Raw genomic sequence first — 25614 nt, forward strand, 5'->3', positions numbered from 1 at the left:
ATCAGGTCAAGCCCGCCCAGCGCGAGGATTGACGGACTGCAAATCGGCAGGTTGAGTTGAGAAAACTTTACGCCTTATCGCTTGAGCCAGTGGGCCATCAGGGAAGGCCTGGAGCAGTCATTCAAGGCCCCACTCAAGAGGATGGGCAGTGGTGGAGTCCAAGTGCAGTTAGGTAAGCTTTTCGGATGTTACAGTAAGTCATGAAATACATATTGCCATCTAAAGGGGGTGTGCCCTTTCAGAATATGAAGTCTGGAGTCTCTGGCTTTAAAATTCCTTCATTCCTTCTTGATACCAACCCATTTTTCAAATTGGACAAGGAACGGTGATTAAAGATAACTCTGACACATCACTCAAAAAGCTCTGCTAATTATCTCCACCTTGGATTACTGTACTAGATGAATGGCTGTGAACTGGAGGAACTGACTGCATCCCAAAGCATGACATGACATGCTGGATTTCTGATGACCCATCCACACATGCAAATTACCACCTGGTGTTATGGTTATGGATACCTGAAGTTTTTTGTATGGACCACATTTTGAAAGGTGCTGATTCACATTTCTTGGAAATACAGGGAATGGAATACAGTTTTTCATACATAAATACAGATAGAAATGTATGCTTTACAATAAAATAGTACAGAAGTGTTTGTTTTGTGGGAAAACACATATTGAGAGCCTGTGTAGTGTTTAAAATGTTGGAACGGGAATGCAGGAAAACCAGGTTCTAGTTCCCACTTGGCCATGAAGCTCACTGGGTGATTTTAGGCAGTCACACACTCTCAACTCAACCTACCTCACAGGGTTGTTGTTGAGAGACTAGAATGGAAATATTTTAAGCTGCCTTGGAATATAAATGCAATGTAATAATAATAGTATCTGTGTGTGTGTGTTTTAATATTGGAGGTTGATATGGGAAAAGGATGGAACAGATTTATGTATAAATCCGATACAGGTAGGAATTAAACTGATCCATTTTTATCCGCAGTCGAGTGACAAACATGCATGTCTGAACTGGTCCTCAGCCTGGGGAGGGGAAGGGCACATTATGCACCAGCCCAGACACTGAATTTGTTTCACATTTTATAGATCTAATTTGAACCAACAGTTGTTTTAGTTCAGACACTTAGACCTGTTCAATAATTTATTGAGATCAAAAGGTTGTACAGGTTAATAGACCTGGTTTATCCTGTTAAATGACCTCTTGGCCTCTTTAATGCCTTGGTTCAGAGGTGAGAAAAAAATTTGGGGTTTTTTCCCATCAACGGTTGCATTCCATTGGAGGTAATGCCTAGATCCAACTGGGATCAGGGCCCTGTATCTAATCTAGAGTAAAAAAGATTAAAAGATACCAGGGTTAAATACACACATAAAGTAATACTTGTTGTGGCATAATTTATAAACAGAAGTCCAGAACAGTGCAGATCCTTTTTCTTTCATGAAACATGCTGGTGGAAAAAGCAAATTCATGCCCCTTTCCTGCCTTATCTCATTATGCTGCATTATTTCAAGCATATTTCCCATGCGTACATCACTTCTGGTATTTAGGCTGGCTGCTTATGAATTGCAAAGAGAGGGGACAAAAAAAGACAGTACTGTCTGCATACGATTCACATATGCTATTTTATATGTACGTTTAGAAATTATTATAAGCTAACAGATATAGAGTGCATCACATGAGCATGCAAAAGACCCCACACAGATGACCTCTGTGGCTGCCGGTTCAGCTGCTGCCCAGGGTCCAACTGTTCATAGGCAACCATTCTTAAGGAAGTGTCTAAATCTTTAAACTGGAGGCAACTCTTAAAACAGAAGATAGTCTTCTGGAAGCCTTCCACATAAGAGCACTGTCCTCTGTGGAAAAGAAGCCACCTTTTCTGGGAGAAAATTTCTTGTAGCAACAAACTGCAACAAGGTAAGGTAAAAGGGTTGTTTTTGCAACACCAACTATACCCTCTTTATAGGGGAGCAGGTCAGAGAGAGCATAAATACATTAACTGTGACCTCAAGATCAGGCATAAAATCCCTGCTCTGCTGTAAAGAATGCAGAGGGAGGTTTGGATAAATTACAGTTCCTTATCCAAACAAGTGAGAACTGATCTGAAATATTTAGTCAGGGTCCAGTACTTAGAATTGGATGCATGTGAGAATGAAAACTCCCACAATAACCTTCTCAGGAGAGGATGATTGCACTGATGATACCAAAGAAGTCTAGGATATATATTAATGGCCTGCCTTTTTCCCTTTCGAGGAACGCAAAGCAGCTTTCCTCTTTTTCCTCTTCTACTCAATCTTATCCTCATAACAACAACACCGTGAGGTGAAGCTGAGAATCTGTGACTGGCCCAAAATTACTCGGTGAGCTTCCCGGCTGAGTAGGATCTAGTACCCAAATCGGATGAGTCCCACTGCTGCTTTCCAAACCATTACACCACACTGTCTCTCAGAGATACTGATGAGAGTTGCTAATACTTTGATAGTGAAACTTTGATTCTTCTTGCCCATTCTCAGTTTAAACCAAAGTTTTGTAAATAAGCCTCACTAAAGCAGTACTGCAATGACTGTTACTAAGGGAAGCTTCTGTGCATGTGCAGACTCCAGCCCAGGTTGGGTGTATCTACCTAGACTGGCCAGCAGCAGGACGGAGTAACATGTTCACTGGCCCTTATGAATCTGGTCTGCCATTTCTCGGTAGTCTTAATGATGCAGCTTTCATTCCTGACTCCTCCACTCTTCCACAACCTGGTGCCTCCAGAAGTTTTGAACCACAACTTCAGTCAGCCTGTGCCAGCACGGCCAATAGTTGGGGAGCCTGGGAGTTGTAGTGCAGAACATCTGGAGGGTACTGGATTGCCTGCCTTCCAGCCTGGACAGGGGACCCTCTGCAGGCTTTGACCTGGAGCAGGCCATTTTTGCAACCCCCTGCTGGGATCAGTTCTCCTACAGAGCCTTTTCACGGGCGCTTCCGGAGAGTAAACGGTACTGTCTCTGCATCGGGAGCAGAACCGCCAAGAGAATCCCATCTGCCCTGCTGTCTCAGCAACCCACTTTGCCCCGCAGTTCTGCCTCGACCTACAACTGTGCCAGCCTCACAGAAAGCAGAAGTCTGGCAAAATTTTTAAGTGGCAGAAGCATCTGGCCGGCAAAATCTTGATTATTAATGATGGTGAGCAAGCAAGAACACAGCTTGACTTTCAGATTCCTTGCTGGGTTTGCAGAGCTGGCAGCTAGATAAACAATCTTTTTTAAAACTAACGTGCTGAGGAAATTTCACAGAGCATCAGAGGACTGCAAAAACAAATCTCCATGATTTCAGCCTGGCTTAAAACTGCTTTCTAAAGAAGAAATCTAAAACGTGTATGAGTGTATATATATTTACACACTTTGGCCACTTTACGTACTTTTACCACTTAACTACCTGGGGAACAACATCTAACTGTAATGCAACAAATCCTGTCCAAATAGCAAATAGTCACAGTTAAACATGACCAACTAAGTCTTTCTGCCAAAACATGTTAGTAACAAATGGTCTGACAGTTGCGTGGGAGCTCACTGCTTATCAGACGTAATATTTCTCCTCCTCCTTTGAACCCACAGTTTCTTCTTTTTGTTTTTGTTCACCATTATATTCAATTGCTGTCGGGGCATTTTTGGCTCTTAGTGCTTCCATCCAGATCCTTCCCTCTCCTTGTCATGCTTGAACAAAATAGGTGAACAACCAATGATACTTCTAGTCATGCTGCTTGTTTTACACTAATAACAACCTCCAACAGCTCCTTATCATGCATTTATTTCAGGGATAACATGTCTTCTTGATTACCTGCAGCAAACAGGCCTTATTCTTGTTTTGCATTGCAGACATAAAGGGATACATTTTGTATTTTGAATCAACCAATATGTAGGCAATGCAATGCACATAATCCAGTAATCCTAACAAGCAAGCAAAGAGACCGGCCTGTTTATGATTCTTTTTATAAAGACCTATTTTTAAAAAAATTAAAACTTTTTAAAATCATGGATTAAAATTTAAAATGTTAGATGTTTCAGTATAAAACACCAGCTTTAGGCCCAAAGAGGAGTATGTTAAAAACTGAGCCGGGACCAACCGTAACAGTGGCCAAATGGTGGCATGGAGATAAACAGTCCACACGTGTATCCCATAGCCAGTGAAGCTGCACTAATACAATCATGACTTGTTTCATCTCATCTTTTACATGGATATCAGTTACAGCTGATCAGTGAACCTTCCCTCTTTAATCCTTCTCCTTTGGAAGCTTCTTTCAAGCACTAGCACAGAGTCACTGCAGCAAGTCCACCAGCATGTTCACCCCTGTTTGAAGGGACCAAGCACATGGTTCACTAGGTAGCAAACCAGCCACATGTTCCTAACATCATTTTAGGAGAGATTTTGCTAGCTCGGCTCTCGGCTGCTGGTTTGCTGGAAACCTGCACTAATATTTTGAATTAGCCAACCTGAAGTACACAAAACAAATGTGTACAGCCATGCTAGAGAATTCATTGGCCTGATCTGCACATACTGCTAACCTATAGCATTAATTATGGATATCTAAAGGAACGCCTGCGCCCATATGTGCCCTCCCGCCCCTTGAGATGAGCCATGGATGCCCTTCTCCGGGAACCCTCTGTGAATATCAGGAGGGTGAGTACCCAGAGGAGGGCCTTCTCTGCGGTGGCGCCCCATCCATGGAATGTGCTCCCCAGAGAGGTCCGCCTGGCGCTGTCATTATTTGTTTTTCGGCGCCAGGCTAAGACCTTTTTATTTAAAACTTATTTTAATTGCTAAATTATTGTATTTATTAGGATTTTAAATTAGCCGAGAATTCACCGGGGGTTTTAATTTTTTTTTCTTTTAAATTGTTATATTGTTATTGTTTATGTATGTTTTTTTTTTTTTGTATTTTTGTGAGCCGCCCCGAGGCTTTGTTGCGATGGGGGCAGCACAGAAATGTTTTAAATAAATAAATAAAATAAATTATGGATTGCCTTGATGTGTGAATGCAGTTGTGCTCACAAACCATGAATTGTTAATCATAAACAACCCAGAAAGAGAACACTTGGTTTGTTGTTGGGTTGTGAACTCTGGGCTGTTGAAACCAGGGGGTGTCATTATTTCCAATCCAGAACCATGGGTTGTTTCCCCAGACAGCAGAGGAGATAAGCAAGAGCAGTAAAGCAAACAAATGAACCCCCAACCACTTTACATGCCAGTACCACAGCCCTCCAATGATATTTGGGCTACAGGGAGGGAGAAGGCAAAGGTCAAGGGAAATAGACCACACAGAGACTGAAAAAACAAACCACAGTTTCCTCTATTGTCTACCAGTCTAGTGACGGGTAGTGCAACATACCATGATTAAATTAACCATGTGTAGGGTGGATTTTATTTAAATCCCTAGTAGGTAAGATTAGATTTAAACCATGGTTCTCTACATAATTCGCATGCATGCCTACCTTACCCATAGGCAGAGGAATTTCATTAAAATATTCCCAAACTGGCCTGCCATTTTATGTTTTTTTCCTCCAGGGAAAGAATAATATGATAAACCTCAGGCTATACACAAAAAGATCCAAAGACTTGAGGACTATGTTGCTCAGAACATTTCATTTTCATTTTTACTGCTTGCCTCTCCCTCCTCACACTTAGCTTCTTGTGCAGATCTATTCCATTCCCACCCATCTTCTTCTATTCATTGAATTTTTTGAAACTTAGTACTTCCAAGGTGTGGTTTATTCTGTGTACATAGATTTGCAAAGGAACAGCAGGATTAAGGTCTTTTATTCAACTCTGTATGTTTATTTTGCAACATTTTTGCTGTGAAGCAGCATGTGATCTCTGCAGACACAAATTCACAGTTCTGAGAACTGTAAAACAAAGCATCTGTGATAATATCTTCTAGACAGGAAAATTGCCCAATAATCTTAAAGAAACCTCTAGAAGAGCATGACATTGTGAGTGGATTAATGGAATTCATTTACCAAAACATTTGAACATTTCATGAATATACAGCCTCATGGTACATAATTAAAAACTAATCCTTATTTCATGATGACTTTGGACTATAATGCATCTTAAATAGAAAGCTTTCTATTTAACTTTCTTTAGACAGATTTTTTTCTCAAAAAGCATTTTATATTTTTTAAAAAATCTAATTTAAATCAAAAAATCTATTTTTTAATTCTGATTTTTATTATTTTATTTTTAAAAAGATCATTGATTTTTATCCACCTTGACCATGGGTTTCTGTTACATGTGAACTAGGCCTGTGTGAGAGAAAAGGCCAAAATGAAAGATAGATTACCTTACTTTTCCACTATTAATAGTTCATATTAGGTCTGTAAACATGACTATTTATGTGAGTAATTGCTGATTTAATCCAAAATATGGAAGAGGAGAAGAATTTGCAGGAGAGTGAGAGGGACAGATGCTTAACAAGTATACATGTAAGTTGCAACCTATGCATGTTTAGACAAAAAAAATGGCCATGTTTCTACCTAAACATGCATAGCCTTGCATCTTTACAGTGCAAGTGAAAGTAGCTGCCTGTAATTCTTCAGACCTAGAGGATTACTGGCATCCTATTAAGGGTGGGAAAAGTGAAGGGGTGAAGGTCACCTCCGTTCTCCTCTCATCCTGTAAAAGACTCAGACAGCCAATTTTAGCTAAGCCTTTTTACACGGAGTGCAAGGATGGCAGGCTGAAGTACCATCAGGATACTGCTTATCTCCACTCCTTCCTGCACCCTAGAAAGCCCACAAACCCACAGCTCCATAGTAATGCCTTTAACATCAGACCCACAGGCACCGAGGTTCCTTGCATGCTGGTTGTGAAGGCAGAAGGAAGAGTCTGGGACTTCGACTTCTCCTATAGCCATCTCAACTCTGCCTGCTCCCTTACTGTCTTATCCTGAGCACAGAAGGTGACTGGCTGCTCAAAGTAAACTCATTCTTGATTTGATAAGGGAGAATAAGTAAACTTCCTCTTATACGAAATGATGCAAGACAGTGAGGCTTTACACTCTTGAAAGCAGAGTGTAAAGCTTCAGGTTTTGGCTTCTGCAGAATAACAGAAATTCACCAAGTGTCTTACACAGTTGCATGATATAAGCGACAATTTCAAAGAAAAATGGGTAAGACTAATATGCATTCATAAATAAAGAATAGAACAAGTTTCAGCTCTAATATTAGCATCAAAAACATTCCTGCTGCCCAGCAGTAAAGCAATTTTTAAAAACAAGACAGATTAATATTTATTTACAAATCAAATGCATTTAAAAGTAGATGTGTTTTACAGGATTCTCCAGAGCATCACAGATGACAAACCACAGGCCTAAAATTCCTTAAGTGTTTATATAATCCCTGAATTGCAGACCACTGGGAATATACCGTATAACCCTGACAAGGATAAAAAGGAATTCTGCATTATTAACATGCTCTCTCTTTCAAACTCAAGCAAAGGCACTTACTGTGAAAGCTGTTCACTGAAAATATTTTGGGATTATAGAATCCAGCCTTACAAATGCATGTGTAGGCTCCAAGCACAAATCCAAGGCCTTTAATTGGCATACACTGCAAGAAAAAAAGAAGAAAGAAAGAAGATGAAAGAAGTGTCTGGTTCTCCTTTATGGAGACATTGTACATCTTCATCGGCAGACTGACAGTGAAGTGGTACCACAGTCTTCTTAACAGGCAGGTAAAACATACATACTAAATCAACACTGCTGTTGTCAATAAATCAGAAGAATATGACTGCTGCAAACAAGAGTCCTGCATCCGAACTGTTTTCTGTTGATATGTTATAGCAATGATGTACATTTTTTGCCTGTCTTGACAAAATGTAAAGCATTCCAACTTTTAGATGTCAGATTGGACAGAGAGAGAATCCTCCCTGCATGAATGCTTTAGAGAACAAAGTGGTACAGGGTTTCACTGCATTTGGAAAAAATTAACTCTCAAAAACTTTGTTGGGTGATGCATAAAGAAAATGTCTTAGGGTGAAAAAGAAAAGGGGCAGATGGACACATCCCTGAGGGTTAGTTCTCCTGCATTAGCAGGTCATCCCACAGTGCTGGGTATGCCTTTTATCAGCGGGGAGGTTCTGTATATTTAACATATAGCTATATCCAGTTGTGAAGCCAGCACCACCTGTAGATAATGAGCACTAACCTACTCAGCCCCAGTGCCCATGAGTAGTGCCCATACTTACCAGGGACTATTTCTTTATATCTGCTCTTTGTTTTATTAGCATGTCTATCCATCAAGACAGACAGAATGGATCAAGTTCTGAAATCTTGCCCTGAAAGTCTGAGAGCAAAAGTTGTAAATAACTGCAAATCACATGAGTTTTATCAACTTGTCAATAGCTATGCATATGAACTGCTGTGAAAAAGGCACATTCCATGTTAAGAATGGTTAGAAAATGAGCTGAGAATAAACCTGCCAGTATCACACTCCTCTTGTACAAGGCTGTGGTGCTACCACACTTGGAATACCACGTACAGTTCTGGTACAGTTTCTTAAAAAGATATTACTGAGTTGGGAAAAGTGCAGAAAAAGGCAACGAAGATCACAAGGGGCTGGAGTAACTCCCCTATCGGGAAAGGTTATAACATCTGGGGATGTTTAGCTTATAAAAGAGGAAAACATGAAATTGTATCATGTAGAAAAGTGGATAGGGAGGCACTTTTCTCTGGCTCTCACAATACTAGATGAGAGTGCAGTTATTCCTTCAAGCGGATTGATGGAAGATTCAGCACAAATAATTTCACACAATACATGGTTAAACTATGGAACTCACTTCCACAAGATGTAGTGAAGGCCAGGAATTTGAATAGTTTTTAAAGAGGATTGGACTAATTCATGGAATTTGGAAGAGAAGGCCATCACTGGCCATTGGTCCTAAGGGTGATGCGCTCCCTCCATTCTCAGAGCATGCCTACATACACCAATTGTAGGGGAACATGGGTGGAATGGTGCTGCTTACCAGTTTCCTGGGAGAAGCTGGCTGGCCACTGTGTATACAGAATGCTGGACTAGATAGGCCTGTGGTCTGATCCTGCATGGATGGACTTTATGTCCATATGTTCTTTATGTGGTCCTATAATTCTTCCAAAAAATGACAGTGGGGTAAAAATTATTGAATCTAATTGCTATTTGAAGATTATTCTCAGGAACTCCTTAGAATATTGCTAGGTATTGTTTCCGTACTGGTAGGATATCTGTACAACACATCTGTACCTTGGATGGCTGAACTGGCAATTTTTACAATTGCTGAGATTCTCTAAATACCAGGTTGAAGCTTGTCTCCCCTGGCCTGATTTCTGTGCCTGACTGCATGTTCTCATTATGCTCAAATGGGAACAGTGTTTATTTTGAGCAGGAAAAATGCACAGTTTTTTAAAGACCACAAGCAAATGTACACTTCTCCTGCACAGAGTAAGACATGGAAATGCATATTTGGGGAGAGGGGACTACACGATTAAAATGCACATTTTTCAGATAGGAGCACAGTTTTGAGAAAGTGCAGGTTTACCTGGAAAGAGATGCTCTTGCTTTTGTTCAGAAATGAGGTTGTGAATGGAAGATGTGTGTAGGATTTGTGCACCTTAGCATTCTTCATCATGGCCTCTGTGCATCACACATTATGGGTGCTGCGCCTGCGCACCTGTGCATTATCATAATTTATTCCTACAGCTGAAAATTCCTATAGATTTTTTCAAAAGGTAAGAGGACTACAGAGAACATGTCAATTACAGTAATGGATTAATACTATGGAAGGGTTCTGTTTACTTCAAATCCATTCTGGTACCCATAATCAGTGTCTCCCATTTTACACTATACCAAGAACTTCCAGTAGCATTCCTAATCTCAGTTATGCATGCTTATTTCTAGGTCAATGCACAGTTATGCCTGGAATCCCTGGTTTCACTCCAGGGGCACAGAATATGATGCTGCGCTTCTGCAGCACTTTACAGCACTGGACAAGAATATTCTTGAGAGGGAAAGAGAGCAAGCAAGAAAGGTTTGCCAGGTGTATTCAAAGCAATATTGTGCAGTCACATCTAGAGAAGGGAAACAAATGTGCATAAAAGGGACTTGCTATACAATATGGAACTGTAGAAGGATGAATTGTATACTACAGTCCTATATAACACAGAGATCAAAGTGAAAAACACATCATGGAGATGAGGAACAAGGAATGCCTTTCCATCTGAGGACTGAATTCCATTTCAGAGCTTTTCAGGGCTGCATTCCAGAAATGGGCAGGGCCAAAATACCAGCCTACTGTAGTTTAAAGGTCTTGCTGCCAATAACTAAAGTTTAGGAGAGGCATTAAAATCTTTCAGAATGGAGTAAAAACTAAAAAGTGGGGAAACCACCAAACTTTCAGAGGAGAGGAAAAGGCAGTGGGCTCAGAAAGGTGTGTGGTCTTCTGTGGAACTCCAGAGGACCAGATTTCTCCCTTGGGTTTGAGATCACTCATACCTACATTACCATGAACTAAGGAGGCATGGGCTAGGAGACTAATATAACACAGTTCTATTCCTTGGAAAGAAAGCAAATTTTCCTTTGTTATTACTTAGAAACAGTACGATGTTGGCTCATAAAGGTTGTTCTGGGATTCAGCTTTTTGCATTGAACCATTAATAATAACATTATGCTACTAACCGCTGGAAGCTATAGCTGCTTTGCTTCCTTAAAGTGCACACGTATGAATAAATAGATGGAGTAAGCTGTATGTATGCAAACTCAAATCAACACACAGTGTACAATTTGAGGGTACCTTGTGGTTTACTACAATGCGCCCTTGACTCAGGTTGCCCAACCTTAACCTCCCCACACAAGGACATACAAGCAAAGAAGAATACAAAAACACTTTTCATGGTTCACCTTGGCTAACTTTAATCAAAGTGACAGACTGCCAGAGAGAGAGAAAGAGAAAATGAATAATCAAAGTCTAAGAAGACTAAACAGATAGATAGAAAGAATGAAATAAATTGTCTTTCAGATTACACATTCACATTTCAGACATGATTCTGAAGGAAACAAATTCTCAACTCACAGCTCCATGATTAGTGAATAAATTATTTTGTGCAAGAAGTTTAGCAATGCTGTTTACATATCCTGTTTTTCAAAAATTGCCATTGCCCATTAACTTCTGAGTGATTCTTCTAATAACACAGCATCTTTAATTTAAAGCAGTTTTCAGAAGATGAGAAGCATCTGCTCTAATATCTGATAGGGCCCATTCATACCAGCTGTTGTGCTCAGTAGTTTTCAGGCATATATTCCAGTTTCTCACACACTAGTTTCTTCATCCCTGGATAGAGTAAGAACTGTCCTTGGGCAACTGCTCTTCAGCAAACTCTAGAGCAGAAGTGGCCAAACTGAGGCTTGGGAGCTGCATGTAAGCTGCTTGAGTTTATTTTGCATCTTGCTGCTGGGCACCTACTTTCCACTTGCTGCCCACAGACACTGCTCACAGGTGCCTACAGCTCTCAAACATCTGACATTTACCATATGTGGCTCTTCCACTGAGCAAGAGTATAAACCTGAGCCAGAGACCACATCCAGCTCTTCTGGGTCCTAATCTGGCCTTCCAGGGTTGCACAGATGCCCACACTATGATCTCCCCATGGTCCTGCGAGCCTTGCTCCTCTGGAAATCAGGACATGTACTGGCTGTTTGTGACCCAGATTCCCATTATTATCCCAGACTGCTGAGTGTACTACTGCCTTCTAGGTCATCTCTGGGCTCAGCTACCACAGAATAGGGCAAGTGATGTCAAAAGTCATGAAATAACAGTGGGTCAGGCAGAGTCCAAATGTATACAAAATAAGAGGTGCATGACTCAGTCGTAACAGCAGTCCCTGCAAAAATGTTTCTAGCTATGCTGTCTTAATTTACCATGTATAATGGGAAAGAAACTCAGAGTCCCAACTAAGTCAAGACCAAACAGAATCAAATTTCCAGAGGAATAGCTGTGCTAGCTTGTTGCAACAAAATCAGCAAAGACTCTTGTGCCGTCTCAGTTCAGCAGTTCCAGAGTGCAGCCTCTCTTTGGGGCCTTTTTGCTGACTCTGGCTTTGAAATCAGAATCTGCATGTTTTAATTTCTGAATCCTGTTGATTTTAATATCAGATCTGTGCTTATTTATTCTCATCTTACACTCTTATTGGATCTAGCACCAGTGCTTTTTTTGTAAAAAAAATAAAAATAAAAACTCACGTCGCCGCCAGCAGTAAGCACTCAGCGCGCGACCACATGCACCAATCCCAAGCCGAGCAGCGCCCTCACTATCTCACAATCAGCACGGACACAAAAACAGTCCACAGACACTATGTTAATGATGTTTGCTGCTGACCTGCTACTCCAACAGGCGATTCAAAATCACTTCATAAAATCCATTGGAAAAAAAGGTGCCAGAACGCTGTTCCGGTGCGTTCTATGACAAAAAAGCCCTGTCTAGCACCATCAGCTATAGCATCAAGGGCTCACGGGCCTGATCGTCTTCTGAAGCATGAGTGGCCCTCCAGATGCTTTGACCTACAGTTCTTGTGGTCCCTCACTGCTGGTTCTACTGGCTAAGGCTGAGAGAAGTTGCAGACCTAAACTTGTCCAATCCCAGTTCTATAGTTGATAGGGTTAGAGGAAAAACGTGTTTGGTTTGCATTTTAATACAAATCTACCTAATACACATTCCTTGAATCAATGTGCTAAGCAAAAGACAACGCTTCAGTATGCACATACATTAGTTAAAATGAAGTGGAAATGCACGATATTAAGGGAAATTACTTATATGTGTATATTTAGATGTGCACAAAATGAATACGGATTTGTGCATCCTTCTAAAAAATCAAATACTGATATAGAAATAGGAGAGAGAAAATTATGACTGCAAAAATGAGAAACTGAAATTGATAGATTTGACTATTGCTAAATATATGCAACACCAGTCACCGATGTCCTTCTGTTGTCTGCAGAGAAACAACAGGTCAGTTTCTACTGAAAATAAATAGAAACCTGATACTCAAAATGACAGTAGTCCACAAAACAGCACCATCATCAATGATTGCAACAAACACAGACAGTGAAAACATTTTTTAAAAGAGGCAGAATTGTACAGGCACAAATTTCATATTTTCAACCTTGGTATTTCATCTCTAAATGTACAGATAATACTATCTCTACATAATCAAATGGTAATTCTCTACATAATCAAATGGTAATTCTCTACATAATCGAATGATAATTCTCTCTTAAACTAACAGCACTTAAAATATATATTTGCTGTATCATGTAATTGTGTAATTAGAGAAAATTTCAATTTAGAAAATATAAAGCAAGTATTTCTTATGGTAAATCAATATAATAATACAACGTTTCTATCCTGTACCCTTCATCTTCAGAAAAAAATCATAGCTCGCAAAATTAATCACACAGAAGCTGCCATGGGTAGAGAATTTCAGAATTAGGCCTAGAAAACAGCTCCAGGTGATTTCAGGGGAGAGGGAACAGGGATGGGAAGGAGGAGATGGAACACTGGGAGATAAGTAGAGGTAGCCAGCAAACAAGAATGGACGGTGTGATCCAGGTTGACTGCGCTGCCGATGTGGGACAAGAAACTATGACGTAAGAAGACTGAGTGAAGAACCAGTAACATCAGACTAAGAAGAGGCGGAGATAAAGCCTTCCTTCCATTCATACTTTAATAAAACTTGAAGGACATTAGGTGGAGTGCTTTTTCTCTCCAGGCTTTCAGGCTGAGATACTATTGATGAGTCACACCAAGGATCAGACCTTCCACATTCAAAGCATGTGTTGACCACCTCTGGCCTACAACTCCCCATCACTCCTGACTACTGGCTGTGCCAGCTAGGATGATCAGTGTCACAGTCCAACAGTGTGTTTGGGAAAGGCTGCAGTACGGAACAGGTTCAGGACAAACTTGAGAGGGAAAAAAGGAAGCAGAGGGAATACAGTCCATGCATTGCTCCATTGCAAGGACACTGTGTGCTTTCTTCCCTTCAATAGCCTAGAAACCTAGTTTCCCCTGTTCTAGATGCTAAATAATTTGAGCCTTGCCTTATAGCTTAGGCATTCAAAATGCATGTCCATTCAGTGTCACCAGAATAAAAGCAGCTGCAGGGAGCTGAGAGGGGCTGCCCAGCTTTATCTAAGTTAGTGGCTGCTCCTCCAGGAAATTGTTTATGGAGTTGAAAATGAGAGTCCCAACCCACACAGCCCTTAGGAGACGGATGTGCATAAATAATTTAAGAAGGAAAAGCAAGTCAAGGAAAGAGCAGACTCTGACACTTCTCATGCAAATTGCATTCAATCCCTCTTCAAATAGGCCTGTAGTATCCTGGATCCCTGGGTCAGTCACAGGGCTGATTTGAGGGTGGGCTCCACTCATAAGGGACGTCCCTGGTGGGACGAAGGCAGCTCCAGAGAATGGGAGGGGGTTTACTTGTTGGTAGAAGCAGCAGAGAGGAACAGCAGTGCTCCAAGCAGCTCCATGCACTGCCTGTGATTTGCAAGACCCTGATCTACTGCAGACTGGAGACCCAGAAATCAGAACTCATTTGAATCCACTGAAGATTTCTCTAATCGCCCTACTTATTAGTTCAGTCTCTCACTTATCTCTTGCCTGCAGCAAGCCAACTCCTGCTTGTTGTTCAATGTTCCCTCTTTGCTGTCCAAGGATTCTTTGCTCAGTTCCCAACTGCTTGCCGTGGTGTCTCTGAATCGGCCTTCTGCAATGTGCTGCCACCCAGCCAGCATGGCCCCTGATCAGGAACGGTGGAACTTGCCGTACAAGGCAACTGCAGGTCACAAGAACACTGTGAGTGTCTACATTTGTTTTCCTCTTGGGTAATTATCATCATCATCACATTGCATTTATACTCCACCTTTATTTCTCTTGTGGGGAACCCAAGACGACTGACAGAGCTCTATTTTTTTTTTCTCATAGCAACCACTTGGTGAGGCACGTTGGGCTGGCAGTGAGTGCTCGCCATGGCTGAGTGGGGACTAGAACTCACCTCTCCCAGGTCCTCAGTGCAACCCTGCAAGCACCACAGCACACTGGCTCTAGAACCTGCCAGACTTGCTCCAAGGAAACCATACCCCTCTTGCCTGGTCCTGTACCACACCCGCCAGGATGGACTCTTTGCATCCCATCTATTTGGCTTTGGTCTTTGACCCTCTTCCTCCTACCCTCAGTGAAATCAAAAAAACATTGTTCTCCACCAATCTGATTTAAGCTCTTGGAAAATGTACATTTGTCTGTTCTACTTTGATGCCTTTTGCTTTTTCCCCAGCTACAGTAAGTTTCCAGCTAGGTTAAGTTAAGTTCAGCTAAGCTAACCTGATTCCTTTAATGTGTTAAAATTATGTATAAACACGGACAGGGATCTCATATGTTACATTCAGCTCACTGGAGGGAAAAATCTAGAGAACATGGATCAAGATGTGCATTGCACCGAAATAATTAGGTTATTCTTTGCATTAGACAGACATTCTAGTGCAATGGTTTTCAGATGTCCAGCCATTAAGGAACTCTTTCAAGTGGGCTGATTTGGGTACTTAAGAAACCCCTTATAATCACCTTCCTGCCTTTTCCTCAAAATGGTGTCCATGACCCTTCTCCTCTCCTCTCCTCTCCTTTTGAGCCTTGCTTTTGCTCTGTGCAAACTGAAAAATTGCCCAAGAATGTACCCACTGGCCAACCCTAAACTGCAGGTTCAAGTAGCTGCAGGTCAGGCTGTCTATAGGAGAAGCTTGTTCATCTGCCCACTCCTCTGCTCCTTATCTTTCTTGCCCCAGTAGCTTCCAGCCAACTCCACAACTCCTAGTATGAAAACCATTCTCCTAGATAGCATTAGACAAAAGCTAGGCTGTATTTATCCTATCCACTTCTAAAAAAGAAGTGATTCACAGTCTTTTCATAGCAAGCTAAATTAAAGTACCCATTATCCACCTGTGCCTGGACTGAGAATGAACCGCCTTAACTTGGATTATTTCCCAGCACTTCAAAAGAAGAAACATCTCTCCAGTTCCATAAGTAGGAATCAGCTAGACGAGTGATTTATTATTTCGATTCCAGCTCAGCTCTGGACTTTGGGGATATCATTAACTCAGGTATCAGACAAAAACTGCTTTTAAACCATGAATGATGGTTGTGGTGATACCAAGAGATCATACCCGCTTTCTTGTGCTCTGTGATGAAACCGAGCTCCCATTTCCCCTGACCACCTATTAAAAAGAGATGGTTCATATCTATTGCCACCTGCTTCACTCCTAAGTTTCCACCCTTTTCTCCAGGTACTAATAGATTCTTCTTTTCTTGAGAATCTTCATTTTTCACTGATTGCATGATAGCCTGTGGGAATCCCAATAGCAATGCCATAAATAGTATTCCTTTTTCAGCCTGAAAGAATCCCTGTTAAATCTGTACCCAATTAATTTAAACCAAGGGTAGGGAACATTTGGTTCAGCAGATGTTCCTGTACCCCAGCTCCCATTACCCCCAGCCACCAAGGCCAATGGTGAAGGCTGATGGAAGCAGCAATCCATCAACATCTGGATGGTCATGTGTTGCCCATCCCTGATTTAAACTCTGTTCACACAGTCCATGTGCGCCAATGACCACGCGATGGGTGCCAGGCCTCTTCCTATGCCCAATGGATACACCAGCTTTCCCCAACCTAGTATATTTCAGATGCACAGAGCACCTTACACGGGATCAAACCTGCAATATATTACTTCAGCATCCCTCCTCTAAAGCACTAGGATCAGAGAGCCCTCCTCAAACCCAGTCACTATGATTAGAAGCTAGAAGGCAAGTCACACTTCTTCTACCTCCACCTTTTCCCATTCTGTTATTTCCCTTTCATAAAGAGCTTGGAGAGAAATGTATCAAGTTTTGGAAATGTACTGTCTGAGTCCCCCAGAACTCTAAAGCTGCACATGTATCCAGATTCAGTACATAGGGAGTAGCCCAGTCTTGCTTTAGAAATCTCCCAAATCTGACCAACTCAGCTTGATTCGGTTTGGGGATTCTAGATCTAGTAAAAATTGGATTCCATCTGGAATTACAGATCCTGCATGCAAACAAGCAGAATTCTGATCTGATCTTCTGATCAGAAACACTGCTAATAAGTGAAGAAGGAAGGGATGGGGAGTGACATTCATTAGCTAATTGTTGAAACTACCTCCCACTTTTCTTAATACTTCAGTTTTATTTATTTGTTTGTTTATTTTATATCCTGCCCTTATTACTCTTTCAAAGGGTCCCATGGGACTTCCATGATCCCCCACTTCTCCATTTAATCCTTACACCAACCCTATGAAGTAGGTTAGGCTGAGAGCCAGTGTCTGTCCAAAAAATCCATCCAGTGCATTTTGTGGCTGAGTGGGGACTAGAACCTGGATTTTCTGAGTTCCACACCAATGCTACACCTGCCAAGGACTGTGGTGTCAAACATTAGTCCCAAGCACCAATTTCTGGAACCTCTTTTCCAGTACAGACTGGGACCGCTGAAACATGGTGCCTCCGAGTTCTACATCTGAATAGTATCAGAAGGTCCAGCAGGATGAACAAGGATACAGTTCTCCTGTTTGGTTGATGGTGAAGATCATCTATGAAGGCTGTCAACTGTTGCCAAACTGGGTCAGGAGGTAGACCAAGATAGCTGTAGATGAACAGCATCCCTCAGAAATACTCCACTAAACCCATGAGTGTTAAGAGGAAGTTCATGATCCCTTAACCAGGAAGAATTGCAACTGTCCCACCTTTTTCATGTACTGTAAGGAATGCAAAGAGCCATGATTGGTGGACTGCAGCCTAATATCTATAGGCTATTAGACAAAGTATTCATAGTTGAATACCAGGTCATCTTCCCAGACAAATTCAGAGCCCTTGGCAGTTACCTGGCAGAAAGCAGATCTCTTAACAGGTAGAAAACACTGTGCCCAACAAAGTACCCTAAACATACACAATTTTTCTTATTGGCACTTTGAAAAAGATTTCTGTAGATGCTATTACTTAGGGTGCTGGGATTCAGACTTTTGCATGCAAGACACCTCTGCCGTGTACTCAGCCTTTTGGGTAGATTGCTTGTCATGCCTCCTATGGTAGTCATTTGTGGTGGTGCCCAGAACAGTTGCTCAAATTCTCCAATGTGCTCATACCCCAAATCTGTTCCTAGCCCTGCAATAATATGTCTGTGTTTTCAGCATTGCATATACATAACGTTCTCAGTTCCCATGTGTTCAATTCAGTTTCAAATAGACGGCATTCAAAGAAGAAAAACTGCCCACCGATGCATAATGCAAGCACAACTATTGTTCTCCGGAGGGACAATGAAACAGAGGAATTGGAAAGTTTAGCTCCTTGGAAAGTCTCACCAGCATTTCTGAATTAACTGCAAAGTGCTCTTAGGGCCTGATCAAATATTAATTACAGCAACATCATTGTACAACATTTGACAGAAGAGATGCCATTAGTGAATTGTGATTTTCTTTTGGCAGAAAATGGTGATATTCTTTGGGTAAGGTATGTTTATATACCCAAGCGCACACACAAACATGCAACTAATCACAGCAAAAATTGAAAAACACGTTACATCAGAGCAATCCCCTGGTGAGAAGAATTTGCAGCAAGGGTGCAACTGACAATGAGAAATGCTGCTTTGCATAACACTTGAGCACCCATTTTTCTCACGTACAGCACTAGTTAAAGGCCAGCGAGCAGTCAGGAGCAAGTCAGAAGAAATATAGTGAAGGAGCTCAGGCAGGCATGAATCACGAATGATACAGCTTTTATAGGCTGGTACATTGTTTTGTTCCTGAAATCTATTCACACAGAGCAGCATTACCTCTTTCCACCCCTGAAACCCATTTCCCAGTTGAACAGGGCAGCCTCAAGACTTCAGGCAAGTCTCTTTACAGTGCATGAGAAACAAAAGAGAGAGAGGTTTCTCTCTCCAGGTAAAGAAAGAGCAGCAATGTTTCAACACAAGAAGCCCATGGGTTCTCCATCTCTGCAGGCAGGCAGCAGCCCACACCACTGGGGACCCTCAGGATGAGGTGGGGGCAGCCCAAGATGCCCTGATGTCCTACAATACGAAGAACAATGCTTTATTCAAAGGGCTGTCAGAGGGCAGTCCTCCATTGGAAGGCATCCTCTAGTTCAGTGATGGAGAAACTTTTAGAGAGCAAGTGCCCAAACGGCTACCCAAAATCCACTTATTTGTCACAAAGTGCCAACACTGCAATAAAACCTGAAAAGTGAGGTTTCAGTTTAGAAAAAGCAACTCACAGCCAGTCCAAGCAAATATATATATATCCTTGGCAGCACACTGACCAGGCATGCAAAAGCGCAGATGAGTCGTGGCTAATGAGTCGCAGCTCGTGACGTCACCGCCTGGCGCCGCTACTCATCCCGAGCATGTGCATGGCCCCTCTGTGCACTGTTCTCTGATGCTCAGCTGCTGGGACGATGCTGGGTGACTTGGGTTGCATACCAACAGAGAGGGCTCTGCGTGCCCGCTGTGGCCCGCGTGCCACAGGTTCGTCACCACTGCTCTAGTTGAAAGGCTACCTGGTCCAAGCCCATGAGAAAGTCAAAGATCCCTAAGAAGCTGGGATTGCAGGGGCCTTGAAGTTGCCCATCAATGACATCTAAACAAGAGACTGGAGTCAGCAGGCACGTGAGTCATTGAGTCAGTCTTCCCCATTATTCTGAAATGTAGTGATTGCTATTTAAGCTACTGTCATTCTTTCTGCATTCACATTTATTAAGATCAGTCAACATATGCATCAACACTCTTTTGTCCTTTTTTGTGTTTTGTGGTACATGTTCTCTTTTTCTGGAGATTTGTAAGTGGCCGTCCTAGAACTGTTGCCGCTGGGGGAGCAACCTGGTGACCTTTCCCTAAGGTCAATGCACACAAACAAGCATTTTGCACAAACCTCTCTGGTCACACAGCCTAGGCTGGATGGGCAGATCACAATGAGAAACCAAGGACAAATCCCTTGTGAATTGCAACCAGGAATTAATATTTTCTGAGTGAAGGCCAAAGGTAGTATTTACTAAGGAAATCAAAAGAGGAATGAATAGGAAGGACGCTATTGCATGGGTCCTGTGTGGGGTTTCCTATGGGCCACTGCTTGGCCATGGTGTTAACAGAATGCTGGACTAGAAGTGCCCTGGTTCTGATCCAGCCTGGCAAAAGGTAGAACTTGTTTTGAAATTCTGTCCCTGGAAGCTCCTGCCATCCTGCCCAATGATCAGCAACACCAGGAATTGAAATCCAGAACATCTGGAGACCTAATTTCTGCCCACCTACATCATACATTTTTGGAAGTTCAACATGGAATAAGCTCTGATATGCACTGCAGAACTTTTCGGATTGAGTGTGGAATACCCCTGAGTCAGGCGATTAATAAATAGTCTTGAATTTTGTAAGTGGTCAAATACAGGGGAGTAGATGGGGCAGCAGCAGGTTTGGGAAGCATTTGGCAGTTTAAATATTTATAAATAAAAATGTAACACCAGATAAAATGCACAGTGGATTCCCAGAAGAAGTTGAGGGACTCAATTATAGATTTTTAAGGATTCCCTTTCCTTCCTCTTCATTTTATATCCAAAGGTACCAGATGACATGAGAAACGGATAAGACTGCCCTTACAATTTTTCACAGTTCACAGACTTGCAGACAAAAGGAGGTGAATGTCAACCCTTTCAGCTTTCACCGGGTAAATTCCTCTGCCAGGCCATAAATAATACAATAGTGCAGAAAATGCTTTTGCTCTCCAGAAATGATGAACTATTCAGATGATTTAGAAGGTGGCTCAGCCTTGCAGCAACACCATGATACCAAAAGATTAAGTTGCTGCTCCAAAAGTGGTAGAATGGAAACAGCAAGGAGTGTAGCAGCTCAAAGACCAGAGGAGGTGGTTGGTCTGTCTGTAACAAAACAGACAAAAATTTGAAAAAAGCAAACTCAAGTGCCTTTTAGAAATAAGTCCTTCGGGTAGCGGTTAATTCTTTATACTAAATGACTGTTGTTGGTTGTGTCCATGTGGCAATATTGATACTGTATTTCACCCAGGAGCATGACTGGTTGGGGAATGGTGGGAGTTGTAGCCCTTTTATCTGCCTAAACTTGCACAGGGTTGCTCCCTAAATATCCGTTCATGTCTTTAAAGGCCTCAACCTAGAGAGTTGAGCTAACTGGTTGCCAAAAAGATAACAAGGTTTGCAGGAGGTGGGCCTCACTGGAGCGATCGTTCCATAATGGGGGCCACCACCGAGAAGGCCCTCCCTCTTGTTGTCGAGGTGGAACTTGGAGAGAGGCCTCAGATGTCGATCACAGCAACTGGGTAGGGGCATGGTCAGGAGAGGTGGTCCATCAAGTAATCAGGTCCAGTTGAAAGAATCTGTTTGGTCCGCAGAGAAATGTCCTCCCTTACCCATGCCTAGCCCCTTCCTTAGTGGATCAAGCCCACTGCCTTGTCACTCACTCATGAATTGCCATCCATTGCCCTCTTATTAGATATCACAGCTGCCTTCCTACAACACTGTAGCTCAGACTGTTTTGTCAATCTGTTGCAGATAAAGCAGTAATAGACAGGAGGGCAATCTTATTGCCCCAAAATGTAGTGACTCATCTCCATGAAAAGCAAAGCTGTATGAATCACAGCACGCTGATGACTCAGGAACATAGCAAGAAGGCCTCTGGTTCATAACAGAAAGATTAAAAAATGCTCTATTGAGTCAAGGATACTAATTTAACGTGGGGTTTTCCACATTTGAAAATGACAAGGATAAAAAAGTCAAGAGAGATCATTGGGCTTCACCAATGCAGAAGAAAAGGCTGATTAAATTGTCATCCACTACATATTGGCCCTTAGAGCCCAATTTGCTAGGTTCAACCCAGCTAGTCCTTCTTTTGTTTTCTCATAAGTGAAATCACAGGGGTTATTTTTATTCTAAGAGGTTTCCTGTACAAGTGCAACAAACAGTCCTTGGCAGTTCATTATCTAAAGGCATCAGCAAGAGCAAGAAAGAACAAAGGCAATGCAAGGGACTATTTTTGGGTACAGAATTGGCCCGTCCATGATACAAATGGGCCACTCGTCTTGAGCGACAACACTGTGGGGGGAGGAAATCTGGGGGCAGCATCTGGTGACAACAGCAGAAGGGGTGACAAAGATGAAGCCTCTCAGCCTTCTCAGGTACAAGATACAGGTAATTCCTGCTGGGAACAGGGAACACTCCCGCTACGCCATCTTGGTGTCCAGACTTCTCCACTACTCAGTCTCTGTGCACTGCAGCATGGGTGGAGCATACATTCCAAAGCAATGCCCACTCTCACTGGAAGGGAGACTGGATGGTGTAGTGGTTAGCATGTCAGGGAGCCTCAGGTTCAAATCCCTACTCAGCCATAAAACCTACTGAGAGACCTCAGCCAGTTATTATCTTTCAACCCAGCTTACCTCACAGAGCTGTTATGAAGATACCACATTTATTTTGAGTGAAGGGCACTCAAACAATGACAATGACAATGACGATGAATGACAATGACAAAGACAGAACAGCGCTGGCTCCCACACTGGTTCTGGAAAACTTAAGAGAGATGGTTATTATCACTTAAAGCCCTAAAGGCTCTGAACTTCCAGCTCACCTGCACAAGGCTTGACTAACAACTGTGCAGGCTTCCCTAACACAAGGGTTTGAGTCCCAGGTGTGGAATGGCCCTCAGTTACCTCTTGCAAGTGGCTAGGTTCTACCTTGGCTCTGCCAGGGCTGTCATTCGCAGAAGTCTGCCTCTGCTTCTGTTGTGAAAGGAGAGGCAGTGATTGGCTCTTTAGGAAAAACTGCCAGTTCCCTGGCAGCAGACAGCCTTTAGCATGAAGAATGGCGCAGGTTCAGTCTCTGACTTCTCCCATTCAAAGAATCAAGTAGCAGTTAATAGAGTGGCTTCTGCCTTGGGGCTCAGCTGGATATGATGTCGAACTAGATGTGATGCTGAATTGACCGTGCCTACTTTTTTGTTCTTTAAAAGCAGCTGGCAGGATCAAGGACACAGGCAGGGCACCTTTAATCCCTTCCCCAATGAATTGAGGTCCCAATGAAAATTGTCCCCTGAAGTTGTCCTGCACCTCTCCCAGGTTATCTGGTAGCCTGAGGTTCAATCCGTCCTCCTAGGCTGGGCACTTATGAACCATCTAAAAAAGATTACAAAGAGCAATACCAATTTGTGCAATATTTGCATGGCCCATTTTATAGGGATAGGTGCAAAATTAGAAGTAATTGTAATTCAAACAGAATTACAGTACCTCTCACCATAGTGTAAAAAACTGTGATCTGAGTGCCACGCTCAGCCTGGTGTCCAGACACTAGTTGCTGATGGGTAGCAGTTCTGATGGGTCTTCAGCTTTGGACATGGGCAGCCTTTAAAGAGGGGAAGGTCCTCTGGTAGCCCTTCAAAGGTTTTTCCTCTGCAAAACTAGGGACACAGCTGCCCCGTTCCTCCACACATGCTTGGTCCTCCTTCTGATTGCCACTGCTATTTAAAGAACAAAAGCTCTACATGTGAGATGCTTAGATGTATTTCAGTTTGGCATCTAGTTTAACCCTGGAGGACCACGGTCGGGCTGGACCAGACGGGCCGGGTGGATCAATGGGCTGACTCCGCATAAGGCAATTGCACAGTCTCATTTAGTTCATTAATATCTGTTTCAGGTTCACTCGTGGTTGGAACAATGATGGTTCTGAAGTCTCGGGAGAGGGCCAGTGAAGACAGCATGAGCTACTTCTAGTTTCCCAGCTGCAACTAAAAGGAGTTTTATATAACAGGGCCGTCCTATATCCTATCCTTTGCAAACTTTTCCTATAAAGAACAACGATGGAAAACAAAAAGGGAATGGGTTCATTTTAGAAACATTTGGCAAATAATCCCAAGGCTTTTTTATGGGCAGCAAGAGAGTAATCTAAAAAATGCCAGCATTTCTGTTATGTAGCCCTGCTCCTTTTGCCTTCAACTCCACTCCTTTTTCCCTTTTGCACTGTAATTCTGCCCATGAGAGTTTTATGAAATGGAATTCAGCCTTCCAGCTGAAGGGATTCATCACCCCTGCATTTGATTAATCTGCCTTTCACGTGATGCTTTGATTGTAAGTTGTCTTGAGATACTTTCATGTAAAAAGATGGCCCATTATTTGAAATTATTATTATTATTACCCCCAACAGCCAATAGAGGATGTGTGAAAAATATTCCTCTACAGTCCATGATGTTGAGTAGCCCAGTGGGCAAGGATGGAAGAACTCAGTTTAAAACCTGCTGAGTAAAATAAAACAAACCAAAAGAATTAGGCATTTATTTAGAAGCAAACTGCCAAATTGCAGCTCTAAACTGATCGAGGATGGATTCTGGGTCTGTGCCTCTGCCATCTGATCATCACATACATGTGTACACACACACAGAACACGAGAGAGAGAGAGACTGAGACCAAGTATCTCGTTCATGCTGGTATCCTGGCTTCTCTGAAGCGGCTTTTACGCAAATTGTCAATTCATACCACCCATTCCACAAACTCCTTCAGCTGCAGCGTGTGGCACTGCTATGTCCACAAATGAGCTCGGTTTCAACATGAAGCGATACATGGTGTCATTAACTTCTAATTACACAGTTATTTTTAGTCTGCCTGATAAGAGGATAAAGTTAAACCCTTCTGGCCCATTCTGGCTGATGACCAAGCCAAAGATAAAAGATGCCACGGCACAATCAGCAGAGCCGCCCCTTGTTGCCTAGCGTAACATGTAAGACCTTAAGAAACCTCAGACTTCATCACAGTAGCCAAGATTGGCCAGGAATGCCCAGGAGACTGTCACACCAGCGGAGCAGCTGCTTACACATAGCCAATAGAGAGGTCAAAAGAGGACACATATTTGCATAATATTTGCATATATAGATTCACGTGGGAATTTAGAAATACTATGCGTAAATGTACAAACAATATAATTCACCACAGTGGAAGAAACTGACCAGATGACTGCTGAGCTAGCTCAACCGTTGACAGGTAACTTCAAGCCCGCTTCTGCTTGCTTGCCTTATAGTTCCTTGACCATACACTGGACTTATACTGGACACCTCTTCAAACAGAGGCTACTGTCCAACAGACTACTGTCTTCTCACAGCTCTCCAAAACAGAGGATTCTCCTTTGTAAATTAGAACACCTAACCACGCTCTGCACCCAGGCCAATGCACAAACTTGCTTTGCAGAAGCTTGATAGAGTGGGAATGGCTTAGCACATTCTGCCTTGCCCAGTATGCTGATGGGATAACATCTTTTCCACTTCTGCCGCCTCTCTCTCGTGTGTGTGTGTGTGTGTGCGTATTGCATTTCTATACTGCCCTACAGTCAAAGCTCTCTTTGGAGAAGCTACTTCTTGACATAAACAACTGAACCCAAATTCTCTTCTGAGTGGGACTGCAGGACTTCATCCACCACCACTTCTAAGTTCACAGACCTTCAAAGGAGGGATGCAACTCACTCGTTTGCTGTCTACCACCCAATACA

General features: G+C 42.4%; 1 protein-coding gene across 1 annotated transcript in view; it reads right to left on the bottom strand.

Annotated features, from left to right (window-relative positions):
• GPR158 (G protein-coupled receptor 158) overlaps positions 1-25614 on the bottom strand; it is a 137373-nt gene that overhangs the window by 62561 nt on the left and 49198 nt on the right. Inside the window, exon 3 of the mRNA XM_044425022.1 lies at positions 7487-7589. Within this exon, the coding sequence (XP_044280957.1) occupies positions 7487-7589 (103 nt within the window). The remainder of the gene's footprint in view (positions 1-7486; positions 7590-25614) is intronic.

The sequence above is a fragment of the Varanus komodoensis genome, unplaced genomic scaffold, assembly GCF_004798865.1.
Source record: "Varanus komodoensis strain SLA01 unplaced genomic scaffold, ASM479886v1 scaffold15, whole genome shotgun sequence".
Classification (NCBI taxonomy): Eukaryota; Metazoa; Chordata; class Lepidosauria; order Squamata; family Varanidae; genus Varanus; species Varanus komodoensis.